The sequence below is a fragment of the Dermacentor andersoni genome, chromosome 1 (genome assembly GCF_023375885.2).
Source record: "Dermacentor andersoni chromosome 1, qqDerAnde1_hic_scaffold, whole genome shotgun sequence".
Classification (NCBI taxonomy): Eukaryota; Metazoa; Arthropoda; class Arachnida; order Ixodida; family Ixodidae; genus Dermacentor; species Dermacentor andersoni.
In genome coordinates, this window is record NC_092814.1 from 175,040,782 (window position 1) to 175,056,032 (window position 15,251).

Genomic DNA, 15,251 nt, shown 5'->3' on the forward strand with positions numbered 1-15,251 from the left:
TCGGCGGAGAATGCAGTGACACGGGCGCACAACAGAAAAGCACCAATAAAGTTCAATAACTGAGCTGCTCTAAATCCAGTGGTCCCCGGCAAAACAGCGTTCAAGGATGTAACGTACCGACAGCAACAAAGTGACAAAATTATCCCCGTCAATAACACCGACACGAGCAAATGCAAAAACAAGGAACAGCGCCCATCCAGCTACAAGTCGAGCCAATTGGATTGGATTGGCCAAATTTATTACTTCATGTCAATGGCAATGCTGAGTTTTGCTATCACTTTTGTGCCGCGTTTACCGTATTTTCGTTTTCGAGCCTCGGTGGCTGCCCGCAATTGCCGAATTATCCGAGGTGGGCAGGAATCCGTCCGAATTAACGAGAGTTTCGTCCCATAGACTCCTATATATAATTGTAGGGACCAGGCGCAAAGGTCGAATTATCCGATTTACCAAATTAACGGAAGTCAAATTAACGCGCTTTCACTGTACCTGCATGCGCAAGGCTAGCAGGCTCCAAAATGTGCACAAAGTGATTGCTTTGCACTAAAATTGCATAAGATACCACCGCATTACACTTGCGTAAGCGCTTCCATTTTTGTTTACAAAAACAGCCAAGTGCCGGAAGCGATTGCATGCGCTGGAAACACGTCATGGCTGCCATCTTGTTTGATAATCACCTGTTTGAAGTGGCATGCATGTGGCTACCAACATGTGACACTGGTTCTTGCACACCTAGTGCAGGGGTTAATGTGCGCCTCGGTGAGCAAAAACAAGGAAATCCACCTCCCACTGACGTGGAATTGTCTATGGCGCTTGAGATGGTGGTCGCGGCATGGAGTGCCACGCTTCGGGCTGTGATTAAGCGATCATCGGGAGATACCTATCCCTTGCTTCAAGAACGCTGGTTTTGGTGCCACCCTACAGGTATTGTGTGTGGATTTGGCACCGGACGTAGATTTGCGTGAAGGGGCCATAATCTCGATCAATTGCCTTTAGGTATACGAGATACGATCACTTTTGCACTTGGCACCAGATGCGTCTACAGGCGACAGCGTGTGCTGGAGAAATGCTGCTGTTTGCGTGAAGTGCTGTTGCTCTGCATCTGCGGCTGAGTTACGCAAAATCTTGCAAAAGTGATTGTATCTCTGAAAGCAATTGACTGTGAATACTGCTCCACAGCAGTGCTGCCACTGCTGATTGATGCATGTGGTGCACTTTGTGCTGTTGGCAATGCAGTTCTATATCCTCGAGCAAAGCTTGCCAAAGCAGGCTAATGGAATTTTGACAGTAATGTTTCATTCTGCGATGCATTACCTATCTGTGCTGTCTCATTTCGCTACAATGAAATTCTTGCGAAAGAGAATTTTGTTGCGTTCCCCACCGATTTCATTATTGCGAGGTTCAGCTGTATTTGGAATGTTGGTTAAATTGTTTTTATAAAAAAAGTAACAGAAACAGTACACAACGACAATTTATCACTACACTCGAGCACTTCTGGCACACAACAAGTGTCGTCTGCTTGTGTTACAGTGTTCTCTGTGTTCACACCAGCTTGCGCGGTCACTGCTGGTCTTGAGCTTTCTTTTCGCGAGCACCATGGATCGCCCTTGTTACGTTGTGGGCTGCAAATCTAACGATCGGCAACATGTCGAGCTGTGACGTCGTGTCCCTCTGCGCTTGCGGTTGTCACTCGTCACATTACGCTGGAAGATTGGTACCACAATAGAAAGTTTTAGCGTGTCTAGCATTCATGTAAACGCAAGTGCAAGCAGACGGCGTGGGCGTTTTACTGGATGAACGTAGGTGCAAATGTGAATGGCCTGCACGGTGCAGCCACCTGGTGGCACCGAGCCCAACCAGACAAACAAAGAGCTAATACAGGGTCCTGAATATCTTGCTGCACGTGTTCAAAAAAAGGTTTTGCGCTAACTGCTGCACTGTTCGTGGTCAAATATTGCAGAACGATCGCATTTTCGTGTCGACTTCATTTAGTATAACACTTGGCACAGTTAATGGCTGGTTTTTAAGAAAAAAGTGCAAATTTGCCTGCGCTTATGAGGATGCAAGCTTCTGCTGCGATAGTACAAGCATAAACTTGTGTCGCTGCCTGCTGTCAGCTGCAGCGTTTCAGGGAGGGCTGCTGCATGTTGCCCACAAAAATCTGGCGTCTCTCCGTGGTGTAATCTTCTTTTGTGTAATTGTTGTATACTTCGCTATCACTGATACTTCTTTGCCTGTTCAGCGAAACTGCAGCCTCTCTCTGTCTTTCTTTTTCTTTTTCTGTGAGTTCGAGTATAAGCGCTCCTGCACATGACTGCTGTTGATTCTGATTTCGAATGAATCCGGGTTGGCCTCATTTCGATTACTGAGTGAATTATACAGGGTGCCCCAACTATCATGCACCAAGATTTAAAAAAAGATCAGTTGCGTTGCTCGAAAAAAACCTAGTGCATATTGTTTCCAGTACAGTGGAGTAGCCGCCAGTAATTATTTCGTTATGGAAATTTATTTCGACAATTGCAATGAATTATCTAATTCGAGAACTCTCCTAATTATCAAAGTGTCAATGAAGCATTTGTAGCCACCCCCAGGCACCCCCCAATGACATCTAACTGCTGTGTTTTCAGCGACGTACTAATTGCCTGCAATTTTTTTCCGACTAGCAAACAAACCTCACAAAATATGAAAAATACCATTCGACTGCACTCCCACCCGCATCATAAAGCAGCGCCTACAAATAAGCTCATTGAAACCAACTGCATTGCCTGTCACAAACCCGAAGAGAAGAGGGCATCGCCTTGCTAATGCTACAGAAGGAGCACCAACAGCAGGTTTCGCGGCTTTGTGGCTATTCCTTCCTCTCTATGTCACAGTTATTATCAGTTTCTCAAGGCAGACTGATCACATTGGTTACAAAAGCCCCTTGATAACACGGCCTAAGTGCCGCTCTGACCACCCACGAAACGCGAAAAGCAATGTAATAGTCATAGCACGTTTCAAAATGCTGGCTTTGCTCGCACCGCATCAAAAGAGTGCGCACGCAGCTATATTTCGTGCCAGAAACTTGCTTCGGACCAAAGCCAAATTAATGACTGTTTTAGTTTTCATAAGAGTGTTTTCATACCTGCTGCGTAAACAGGTTCATGGCATAAAATAAAAGCGAGATAAACAGACCAGGAAGCGACGCACGTGTTTAGAAAGTAAATAATCACTTCTAAATGAGCCGAATTGGCACTCGAGACGCCTGTATAAAAAACAAACAAAAAATACGTAAGAGTTCAGTGTGCCCTTATCTATAAATTCATAAGCACCGTTGAATACCAGCTACTACCTAGAGGATGTGTTCGAATAGCCTATTTGAACACATTAGGGCTCTTTTTGCAGCTACGTACTACTACTGAGTCCACTCTGTCACGTCTTCAGTGGCTTTCTTGATGACTGACGTTCGAATTCTATGGCAGACATCCAGCAAAGGCAAGAGATTGACGTAATAGTTCTGTGGATACCCGCAAAGTGGAGAGAAGCGAGCAACCCATATGGAACCCGTATGGGTTTCCTTTGTAGCATTTGCTATGAATGGGTGAATGTCTCATTTTTCCTTGATTAATTACTTCTCTCCACCTTGAGGGTTTCCGCAGAACTATTATGTCAATCTCTTGCCTTTGCTTCGAGTTGTCGACAAATTTGACTTCGCCCTACCATCTGCTAGTCGCCTGGTTAGCTCAGATCGTAGAGCGGCTGCCCCGGAAAGGCGGTGGTCCCGGGTTCGAGTCCCGGATCCGGACGAATTTTTCTTCAACTGCGAGGCCTTTCTTTCGAGGAACCCGTATGGGTTTCCTTTGTAGCAATTGCTACGAATGGGTGGATGTCTCATTTTCCCTTCATTAATAATATGTGCTTGTGTTGACATTTATGTAGCAGCATCCTTAATGCTGTTTGATCAATAAACCTAGCACTGCCTCTTATTTGTACCATGTTTTATTTCTGCAGTGTAATCAAGGGAACCATGCCAAAGGTTGGGGAGAGAGTTCTGGTTGAAGCTTCTTACAATCCAAACATGCCATTCAAGTGGAATGCCTATCGAATACAACTTTTGGCAAACCAGGTAGATACTTAACGAGCATGCACTTTTTATTATTTGTAGAAGCAGACTGTGCTGGGCTAGTTGGTTCAGCATGACTTTTGACGGTAAAACAGCACAGGAAATGAAAACAGAGGAAAGAACACACCACGAAACCTTGTACAGCACTTCGTGGTTTGTGTTCTTCTCTTTGTCTATCTTCATTTCCTGCACTGTTTTACCATTAAAAAAAAAGTCTCTGTTGTCCATTTCAATAGTATGTTGGTTTGTTTTTGTGTATAGAAATTAAAGCTGCAGTATAGTATAACACTGTATAATGCTGTACAGACTGGAAAGTATTTTTCATGCTGTCATTGCTAGGCAATGATCAGGTTGTATAAACGGGGAGAAAGAAAGCTTTTCATGATGCTGGTTCTGTGCAGAATCATGAAAGAATGCTAGAAATGCTTATTGGTGCACTAGAATATGAGCACTGAAGGCAGAAATAAAAGTTGGAACAGAAGAGTTACTGAAAACAACAGTTCAGAGGTGCATTCTTGCAGTTCTTTTTCTGTCCTGAATCCCTTGTTTTTTAGCTGCTGCACCATTTTCTACCTGGCATATTCGAAGAGCATGCGTCTGCTCCCGGCTGCTTGTTTTTGGGCTAGCCTCTGTAGGTCTATGTAAAGACTCCGCTGTGGCTCTTCAACATGCGGTCCGATCCACTGATAGCGAGAGACGGCACGAAGCGCATTATGCTCATCTCTGTCCTAACACGAGCTGTTCCTGAGCTTTTACTGCCCATTGTTCTGTGCAGCCTGGGGAATCTGCTCAATTGAGGGTGGACACGCTCGGCCCATTTCCTAGCTTGTAACAGTTCGATTCCCTACACTACTGTGCAAGTGTTTATTGTATGAGAATAGTTCTAAATTATTGTGAACGGGTGGACACTCTTTACCTACCGTGGAGAAAATAGGCGTTTTATATAGGTTACACAAGATTTTCTTTTCTGAAGAAACTATCGCACTCAATATTGCACTTTTCACTTTGAATGCACTTTTCACGCATAAGTTTTATTAATGAGATTTATGTCATAAAGATTAAATTGCCAGAATCAAGATTGTGGGATAAAATTTAACAAAGTTTGTAAAGACACGCTTGTATCTACTAAGAAAAATATGTAAAAAAAATTGAGATATACAAAATGTATTGCCCCATCTAATAGGCACTATCTCAGAAAAAAAAAATTTTTTTTTCATTGAACAGGTATCCCACTACAAAAATTTAAGTCGAAGCACTACAATTTGGCGAGCTGGGCTGCGGCCACCGATGTTCCGGACTGGCTTGCATCATCGTTGCTCTCAGAGTCAAAGTCTGACGAAAAGGCAGCATTCTCAGACTCGCTGCTGCTTGGTCAATCGATAAAATCAGCCGCAGACACAGTGGAATCGGGAGATCTACAATCTTTCGAAGCGCGCGCGCCACCCCTGGAGGCAGCAATTTTTTCTTTCTACTTTGACGATTGCGAAATTTCGGAGTGGGTTCAAAAATTAATGCCTGACAGGGAAAAAGCGAACTGCTTAGCAAAAAAAAAAAAAAAAAAAAAATATAGTTCTTCTCCTTCATGTCCTTGAGTGGCACGGAAGCTCTTGAAAGCGGCGTTTCAAGCTATCGCTAACAGGCGGCCGTTTTTTCTTTCTACTTTGACGATCGCAAAAACTTCTGCGCGCTGCCTGCCTGGGTGAAAAAAGCGAACTGCTTGGCAAACAAAAATATAGTTCTCCTCCTTCACATCCGATAGCGCAGTGTGTCTGTGAGCGGCGCAGAAGATCTCGAAAGCGGCATTTCAAACCATCGTTAACAGGCTGACAATGCCCAATGGGCACGATTCGGAAAGAGTTAAGCCCATTCCCAAGCTGATAACTGCTGTTTGCAATAAACATTCTTCAAAGCTTTCTCGCTTTCATTCCTTGCTATGGTTATTGTAGTTATTAGAGGTTTGCGAATTATCAAATACCGTATTTACTCGCATAATGATCGCACTTTCTTGTAAAAAAAAATTGACGCTAATTCAGGGGTGTGCTCATTACGTGGGTTAAATTTCCCTAAAAAAATTTTTTTTTAACTTTGCGTTTGCTGCGGGATGACAACAGGTCAACAAATAGGCGGCTGCCGCTGTATGTAGTGGGAGACACCAAAACAAGAATGGCGGCCGGCGGAGCAAGCCGATTGCGCTGAACACGATTTTTTTTCTTCTCGTGAGTACACTGCGTGCATTGAAAATGTTTCTTCCGTATCAGTAATGAATAATATCGTTAATATCGGCAAGTTTGCGGCAATAATGTAGCCATGTCCACTTTGAGGGGACAGAAACAGGTGGGCCCGCTTAGCTGCCACTGACATAGAAACACAAGGCGGGCATGCTGCGGAAACTGTGGTATTTGTCTTCACTACTATCATAATACGGCACGTTTCCGCTAAGGGTGGGCGAATATCTTAGCTGTGTTACAAGCATCTGCGTATGAATAGGGTACACTTGTAACGTATCAGTGTGAACGTGACTGCTATCGTTGCCGCTCGCGGTTTGTTGCGTGCCCACGAATGCAGACGAGAAGAATCGAAAGGCACCTGGCCTTTTTTGTTGTTGTCGTTGTTGTTGTTGACCATTATAAAGCCTACACATAATAAAGGCAAGTGTGGTTGTAGTTTTTTTTTGTCATGGAAATGCGGAAAGTGATGAAAGGAATGAAATGGGGCATCTGCTTTAGAATGTTTGGTGCGTGCAGACCGCTTGGTTTGTCTTGAAGGGTCGTTCGTGTAGCATTCGACAGATGGTAAGCGCGATCATTATTAGCTAGACTTGGCACACGACATATCGCTGCGGCAAGTTCGGGGTGCGATCATTACACGGGAAATTAAAAAAATCGTATTTTGATGACAAAATTCAGGGGTGCGATCATTACGCGAGTGCGATCATTATGCGAGTAAATACGGTATATCACTAAAGCCTGTTTCACTGGCAAGCTACTGCATGGCACCACGATATGCCGATGGGGTTTTGTTTCAAGTGCAGTCTTCATGCTACGCCCCCTCGCTAGCGATGAGTGTTGCTTACCAAAGTGCCCATTACCAGTGGGTTTCTGCTTTCCTGAGAACTGGTGCTGGAGCTTCACTTAGCCATGGTTCAGCATGTATGAGGTGCAGGTTTTGTTGTCCTCCAAGAGCGACCTTGATTCATTGCTTTTTTGTGTAAATATACACAGTAATTATTCATGTTTACTTCAGCTTCAGTTCCTGTTTTAAGGTCTAGGACTGTAACCAGAGAGGGCAGTAATGAAATTTGGCCTGAGGCAGGTCTGTCAGCGGCTCTTGTTCTTGAATGCCACGAGGTATTCTGGATGACGTCGGGGCCACACTGAAGCAAAAGGCCTGGTGACCAGGCTTCGTCGTCTTTCAACCAATCTCTCGTTCCCTTTTCTCCCCAAGGCATTTGAGTAGAAGGGCAGCAGTCTCTTGGTTCTAGTAGATCTGTGCTGTGTTTTAACCGAAGAAGCACACAACCTAACTAGGAGCACACCCACAATGAAAGAGAAGAAAAATAGCAGTGTGTGCCGTGAAAGAAAAACGTGGACTGCCTTTTTATCCTCTGGGTGTTGGTGGTGATATTGTTAAGGTGATTTTAGCCAAGCAGTTGTGGGGTCTAAAGCATGCGCTTGGTATTGTGGGAGATATGGGGTTCTCCTCCGTACTCTTGGGACAAAGGAACGACAATACAGTAGTGCAAACAGTCACACAAGGGCATTTATTGCACCTTTCATAGATCAATGCCTGCTAGCCGAGTTGCTATCCCCAAAACATGCCGATGGGCGCGCGACAAATCTAGAAGTCCGACTTACCGCGACCGCATTGCGAGCGAATATGTTTTCCCCATGCTGGATCCCAACGCCTGGTCGTTCGCGTGTACAGTCACGCGAATGGTGGCACGTTCGAAGGCGGCCACGCGAGACGGTCTCGCAGAAGCATGGTTGGCGCACGCGCGGGCGGCACGTCCGCTCCCGCTCGCTTCCCGAACCCAGAGAGAGCAAGCGCCTTCCCTTTCGGCGCCCAAGTAACCCCCCAGCAGCGCGACAGTCGCGCCATCTCTCGCACCGCGCTTGTACCACTCCGACCGCCAGGCCACGCGAGCCGTGCGGGAAAACAGCATATCAGGGGATGCGCTATGCGGGAAAAACATCAGGGGACGCGCAAGAGCCGCGCATCCCCACAGTATAAAGGAATGAAAACACAGTGGAAGAAACAGGACAAAGGGCATTTATTGCGGCTTTTATGCACCAGTGCGCGGTAACTGTATCACAACTAACGGAACATGCCAATGGGTGCTGACGAATTAAGGAAGTCCGACTCACTGCAACAGGATATCGAACGAATATGTTCACCCCATGCCGGTCACCAATGCTTAATTGCTTGCATTTATACGGTAGAACCTTGTTTATACGTATTGAAAAAAAAAAAAAAAAGCCATACTAACTAGGTAAATGTACGATCCGAAATCACTAAAACTATTGGCAAAGTGAGTTGTAATGTGAAGCGTTGCACGAATCTGTGCAGTACGTGGTTCAGATGGGTGTTGTTTTTATGGCTTTGGCAAGCTTGTATTTGCGTTTCTCGAATTCGGCCATAGTCGGCAGCCTCTTCAGGCGGGGAATGTTGGCAGAAAGTTTCGAAGTGAATACTCCACAAGAATTGTTGTGACAGAAGACGTCGATGCGCACAGAGCTGGTTGGAGCCAAATAGCCCGGGAGACACGTTGTTTTCCGATTGCGTAGTGTTTAAGACGGTGTGTGAAACCGAAACAAAATAGAGCTGGTAGGTGACGCCAGAATACAATGCTGCCAGAGCGAAACGTGACACTCACTTCACGCACCCTGCAGCGGGGAATAGTGGCATGTTTGGGTTATCGCCTTTTATATGCATGCAGTACGATTCCAACGACACTATGCCATGCGATCTGTGAAAATGATGGGTGAAGATTACCTATCACTATAGGGTTGTTGGTGATATGTGCGCATGCGACTTGCAACCACCTGTGAGATTTGCTGGTACCTGTAGGGGAAAGTTAGTGCTTCCCGCCATTTTCACATGACTCAGGCGGGTAAGACTCATTGCATCATGAGATGCCGATGCAAGCCAAATTGGTAAGGCCTGAGTGGTCTGGGATGCTCCGGGTGATTTTCCTATTGTTTTGAGAAAACGACTGGAAACCGAAACGAAATCAAGCCGGTCGGCGATGCCAGAGCAAAACATGACGCTCACTTCTCACCGCCTACTTCAGGGAATGGTGTTGCGTTTGGCGGTGCCTGTTAGAAGTGTGCAATATGCTTTCAACGGCACTATGCCACACGTCCTGTGTAACAGATCGGTGAAGATGATTATTGCAGTAGTGTTGTGGGTGATACCAGTGAATGCGATTTGCAAGATATGCTGGTACCGTGGAAGGGGAAACAGCGTATGCAGGCATATTCAGTATACCTAGGAAATATTCACTTAACATGGGCGGGCAAGTACTGTGGGGAAGCTGCTGTGGCGGGTGCATACTCTTGATCATGCTTGCCTCGTGCCTTTTCTTGTTTACATGGGGTCTAGCAGCCAGAAAATGTGTCATATAATTGCAGTTTGGTAATGTACTGCATGTTGGGGCCAAGAAGTCGTGTTCTGGGAATGTATTAACAGGTAAAAAATAAGGGTAACTGTCAATCGTGAATGTTGGCACTGGGAAATCATAAGAAATAGTATCGTATCAATGATGTTCTACTGTAGTCATGAATATGGTGGCGTGTTTGAATGATCGTGTCTGTCCATCCCGATGCCCCACTCTGAAGCCTTTCGTAGAAGTCTCCAGAAGTCTGCGGACAGGTGTGCGACGTGTCCGCGAACCCCACCGACCCGAAGCCAAAGAGAAGGTAGCTTATTCCCTTTGCCCTTGAGTATCCATGCCATCTGTTACGAGTGTGTAACCGAGCAGTTCTGAGAGGTGGTACGACTCTGCGGTTGCTGTCAACGGTTATGCCTAATGAGCAGAAACCGACAACGTGTACTGCAGCACGACCATACACTCAGGATTGCGCTTGCAACTGATCCCGTGTTGTTTATTTTTTCCGCCTTTACAGGGTGGCACAAGTGGTGCCATGCAACGGACAGCCATCTAAAACGAAACCGTAACAATCCTCCCCCCTTAGATCACTCAAGAAAAACATTATGGAGAGTAGGGCTTTACTGCCTTGCAGCTTTTGTGCTTTTTCACAACTGAGGTGTGCTGCATACTGAGTTGGGACAGTTCACAGTAGTCTCATCTGTGCCACTAGTCACGTTCACGGCTGGCTCTGAGTTACCAGAAACAGCTGGATGAGTACCGCACACAGTTGTTGGACGGTTAGCGATGTCTGGTGTTGTACGAGGTTCAGGTTCCAGTGGTCTCGCAGTTGGTGCAGAGACTTCTTTCCATTGAGCACGTAGGTAGTTGCCCCGCCTATGCCAAACAGGGCCATCACTGAGACAGATGGTAGCTGCTGACTGACCTGTGGTGCTCACGACACACGCATGTACCCATGGTGGGCCTTGACAGAAGTTCTTTGCAAGTATGTTGTCTTTCACATTCGGCAGGGGAGAACAACAGCACCCTCTGTCGGCATGCAGCTTCTGCTTAGGCTGTCTCAGCAGGAATGTAGTGTGTAAACTTAGGCGAAGAACATCCAAAGGTGGCTTGAACATCCTTCCCATGAGCATTTCTTGATCTTGTTCTTGACAGTCTGTACAACACGCTCTGCCGCACCATTTGAAACTAGGTGGTAGGGCGGTACAAGCATGCAACGTATCCCATTCCGTGTCAGGAATTCCAAGTATTGCTCACTTGTAAAGGTGGATCCATTATCGGACGCAATGACATCCGGCAGTCCGTGATGCGCAAATGCTACACAAGGCTGGGATGACAACATCCGCTAATGCTGATGCTACTGGACAGACTTTGACCCATTTTGAACAGGCGTCAACAGTGACGAGAAATGTATGTCCCAAGAACGGGCCCCCAAAGTCAATGTGGCCTTGACCAAGGGCTCTGTGGAAATGGCCTGGGTGTCTGCTGAATGTGTCGAGGTGTACGCTGGTAAGCTTGGCAACCCTTTATGCTCTTAGTGGTTTCACCATCAAATCCCAGCCACCAGACATGGCTTCTGGCAGTCGACTTGCTTTTCTCAATGCCAGGATGCCCAGCATCAAGAAGTCAGGACTTTGCCTTGCAGAAATTTTGGGATGACAACTGCGGAACCTCACGGCAAGCAACCTTCATGGAGGCCGAGTTCACTACTCCTTGCTGTGAATGCATTGCCCTCTGGTCTGAGTGGAAGACCTTCTCCTCACAGGAGAGCAAGAACTACGTGACTCAGGAGTGGATCATTTTTTGTAGCCTGTGCTGCAACAGCTGGTGACAAGTGTCCTGGGAATGCTTGTTCAAGCATGAAGGTTTCAGCAAGTGCAGGCAGATCAACGCTGTTTGTTGGCAGCGGTAACGTACTGAGCAACATGACCCAAGACCAGACCAGGCTTGTACTCAAGCTTGTACTTGTAAGCAGAAAGTTTCAGTGCCCATCTGACTAGTCATGGTGAAGCTTGCACAGGAATGGGCTTATCAGCACTCAACAATTCCAGTAGTGTTTTATGATCTGTGTAAGCGGTGAAAGGAATGCACCACAGGTACTGGTGGAACTTTTCAATGCCGAATATGAAGGCTAGTGCCTATGTGTCGATTTGGCTGTAGTTTCAATCTGCACGAGGCAAACATCTGGATGGAAAGGCTATGAGCAGTTCTCGACCATCAGCTTCTCAGTGTGCCAAAACTGTGCCAATCCCATACGGAGATGCATCAGAACTGAGGCACAATGGTTTCTCTGGATTAAAATGTACTAGGACAGTAGCTGATGCTACCAACTGCTTCACTGTAGTGAATTCATCTTCTTGCTCTTTTTTACACACCCATTTTTTCTCGTTCATGAGAAGCGAATGCGGAGGGCGAAGGCGTCCAGAAATATTTGGAAGGAAACGCCTGTAGGAATTCACAAGCCCCAAAAAGCTTTGGAGTTCCTTGACGTCACAGGGCGCAGGTGCATGAAGGATTGCAGATACCTGGCTCAAGCTGGGAGATACACTTCTTTGCTTATATTGTGCCCTAGGTACTCCACCTGTGGCGCAAAAAAGTGACACTTGTGAAACTATAACTTGAGTCCAACATCACGAAATCGAGAGAGAACAGTACTGAGGTTGCGAAGGTGCTCAGAATCATTCAGGCCAGTAACAAGAATCTCATCAAAATATACTGCAACATGCGGCAGTCCTCCAAGAAGGTTCTCCATATATCTTTGGAACAAGGCTGGTACCAATGAAATGGCAAAAGACGTGTATACCGAAACAGCCCCATATGTGTGGAAATAGTAACATACTTCCTAGAGTCTTCATCAAGAACTATTTGCTGGTAGGCATCCCTCAAATCCAGTTTGGTGAGCATTTCACCCCCTGACAGCATGGCCCAAAGGTCCTTAATTCTCGAAATTTGGTACTTTTCCAACGTGGCCACAGGATTAACAGTAATTTTGAAACCTCCGCAAATTGTGACGCAGCCATCCTTCTTAGCCACTGGAACAATAGGTGCAGCCCAAGCTGAAGAGGCAACTGGCTTGAAAATGCTCTCCCTCTGTAGGTACTGAAGTTCTTGTGGCACCCCATGCATGCTTCAGGGCAAGGGGCAGGGGACATAGCTTGAAGAACTTGGGTACCGCATCTTGTGGAACATGAATTGTGGCTTTTGGGCCCTTGAATGTTCCAAGGCTCTGTTCAAATACCTCAGGAAATGCTTGAATAACGTCCTGGTCATCAGAAGCAGCATGAACATCGGCTTCCCGGACAACAATGTTAATGCCCTGTTCGCGAATCCAATTGCAGCTTAGCAGTGTTGGTGAACCTTCCACAATAAGGAACAAAGGTATGACAGCTTTTCTGTTGCGGAACTGTGCTGCAACATCTACTTTGCCTTCAACTTGTGTGAGCTTGCCCTGTAGGAGAACATCCGATGGCATGACAGTCATCCATGGTAGTAGCTCCTGAAGACGTTTTTCTGTAATGACAGAAACGCTTGCACCGGTGTCCGGCTCCATACGGAGTGGCTTGCTGCAAGCGCTGATGGTCGCGGTGAAGGGTGGTGAAGGCGGGACGGTGTCGACTGGTCACAGACACATCGGCAGGTGCGTTGTTGTCAACAGTGTTGACTTGATGCATTCCGCTTGACGTATTATGAGCTGGAGGTGTGGAACCGTGTAGTTTTGTAGACTTGCCCTTCCGCGATGGAACGTGTTTTCTCTTCGAGTTGCACACTCGAGCAATGTGTACCAGCTTTCGGCAGTAGTTGCACGTAGTGCTGATGTGCTTGCACTCAGTCGTGAGGTGTTCCTCCCTGCAGAGGTAGCATGAGTTACGCCCCTTTGATGCCACATCCTTATGTGTAGGTAGCAAACTTCTGCTGGAACTGGCTGTCTCGCCGGCATCTTTCTTCACAGCTTCCATGGCAAGTGCAGTTTTCATGGTGTCTTCGTACGTAAGGTCTGCTTTCTCGAGCAGCCTCGTCTGCACGGCTGTGTCATTGATGCTGCACACGATAGGGTCCCTCAACATATTGCCAAGCTCAGTTCCAAAGTTGCAATATTCCGAGAGACTTTTGAGTGATGCCATGAAGTTACTGGCGGACTCTCCCTCCGTGCAAATGTGTGTGTTGAACGTAAAATGCTGGACAACAGCAGATAGCTTGGGGCAGTAATGGTCACCGAGAACTGAAATAATTTCTTACAAGGTTTTGTCTTGCAGCTGGGCAGGTTTAACGAGATCTCGCAAGAGAGCATACGTCTTCTGCCCACAGCAACTAAAGAAGACTCACTTTTTTTTCTGTTGCAATGGCATTGGCCATGAAGAAAGCTTCAAGGCATTCAACGTAGCAAGGCCACGCATCTCCGTCTCTTCTGTCGAATGCTTCAAGGTTGCCGAACATTGGCATGATGAATTTCTGTTTTGTCGAATTCACTAAATAAACGATGAACTTACATGCATAGAAGTGGGTTTGGAAGGACGACGCACTTGAAAAAACTTGAATGAGAAACTTGAATGCTTTTTCCTTCGTCGCCACTTGTTACGAGTGTGTAGCCAAGCAGTTCCGAGAGGCGGACCAACTCTGCCGTCGCTGTCAATGATTACGCCCAATGAACAGAAGCTGACAACATGTACTACAGCACGGACTTACACTTGGGATCGCACTTGCAACTGATCCTGTGTTGTTTATTTTCTTTGCCTTTACAGAGTGGCGCGAGCAGTGCCACTCAACGAACAGCCATCTAGAACGAAACTGTAACACCATCAGGTTGTGCTAGCATCGGAATACTTGTGGGGAGCACACGTGCCCATTTTATCAAATATGGGGGTATGCTCTGCATGAGGCTAGGGCTGAAGGCAAGCTTTGGATCTAGCCACACACGGTTGTTTGGCAGTACTCTCCAACCCGTAGCGCATGCAATCGCAGCCACGTTGGATTCGGACGAATAAGGCAACCAGCGGCATCAGCTCTAACAGTGTTTATTGCTGCAAGCAATAAGTAACTGTTACAGAGAGAAAGCCCACTTTATTATACGTCACCCACGGGTTGTGGCAGGTATCCCTTAGGTCGTATGCCCAGTTCAAGGTTGGGGCTCCAGAAAAAGCGTCTCCTTCAGTGATGCGCTTTTATGTTTTTACCTTCACTGGAGGTATGTCCTTCGCTCGTATCAGATACCTCTCTTTCCCACGAGTCAGAGGGGAAGGGTGCGCATGTCACGAGAGTTGAGGGAGAACTGGAAGAGGGCACAGTGCGCCTCTCCTGTGTCTATGCCAGCTCTCGACGTGTACGCAGGAGGAAATGGGCGCTTGTGCTCCCCACACACTAGTGCCATCTCTCGTACCAGTGCACAACTACCAACTACCAGCAGCACACATGCAATGCAGGGAAGCCAAATTTGATTGGACGTGAGAGCCATGCTGGGGAAACTTCGGGGCACGACAGAGTCAAGTGTCCAAACACAGTCGAGGCCGGCAATGGCTCCGCCTAAAGCACTTCTTTCTAGGTATACAG

At 46.7% G+C, this 15,251-nt stretch overlaps 1 protein-coding gene and 1 long non-coding RNA gene across 5 annotated transcripts in view; one reads left to right on the forward strand and one right to left on the reverse strand.

Annotated features, from left to right (window-relative positions):
• The window catches only part of LOC126547179 (cell division cycle and apoptosis regulator protein 1-like), a 261,069-nt gene that overhangs the window by 40,630 nt on the left and 205,188 nt on the right, over nucleotides 1-15,251 (forward strand). For all 4 annotated transcript variants that reach the window (XM_050195056.3, XM_055062798.2, XM_055062796.2 and 1 more), the window contains one exon: nucleotides 3,988-4,102. In XM_050195056.3, the coding sequence (XP_050051013.1) occupies nucleotides 3,988-4,102 (115 nt within the window). The remainder of the gene's footprint in view (nucleotides 1-3,987; nucleotides 4,103-15,251) is intronic.
• On the reverse strand, nucleotides 5,629-9,303 carry LOC140218449 (uncharacterized). The gene is made up of 2 exons (XR_011894702.1): nucleotides 7,869-9,303; nucleotides 5,629-7,431 (listed from the first exon to the last, which is right to left on the reverse strand). It is a non-coding gene; the product is annotated as an uncharacterized lncRNA (long non-coding RNA).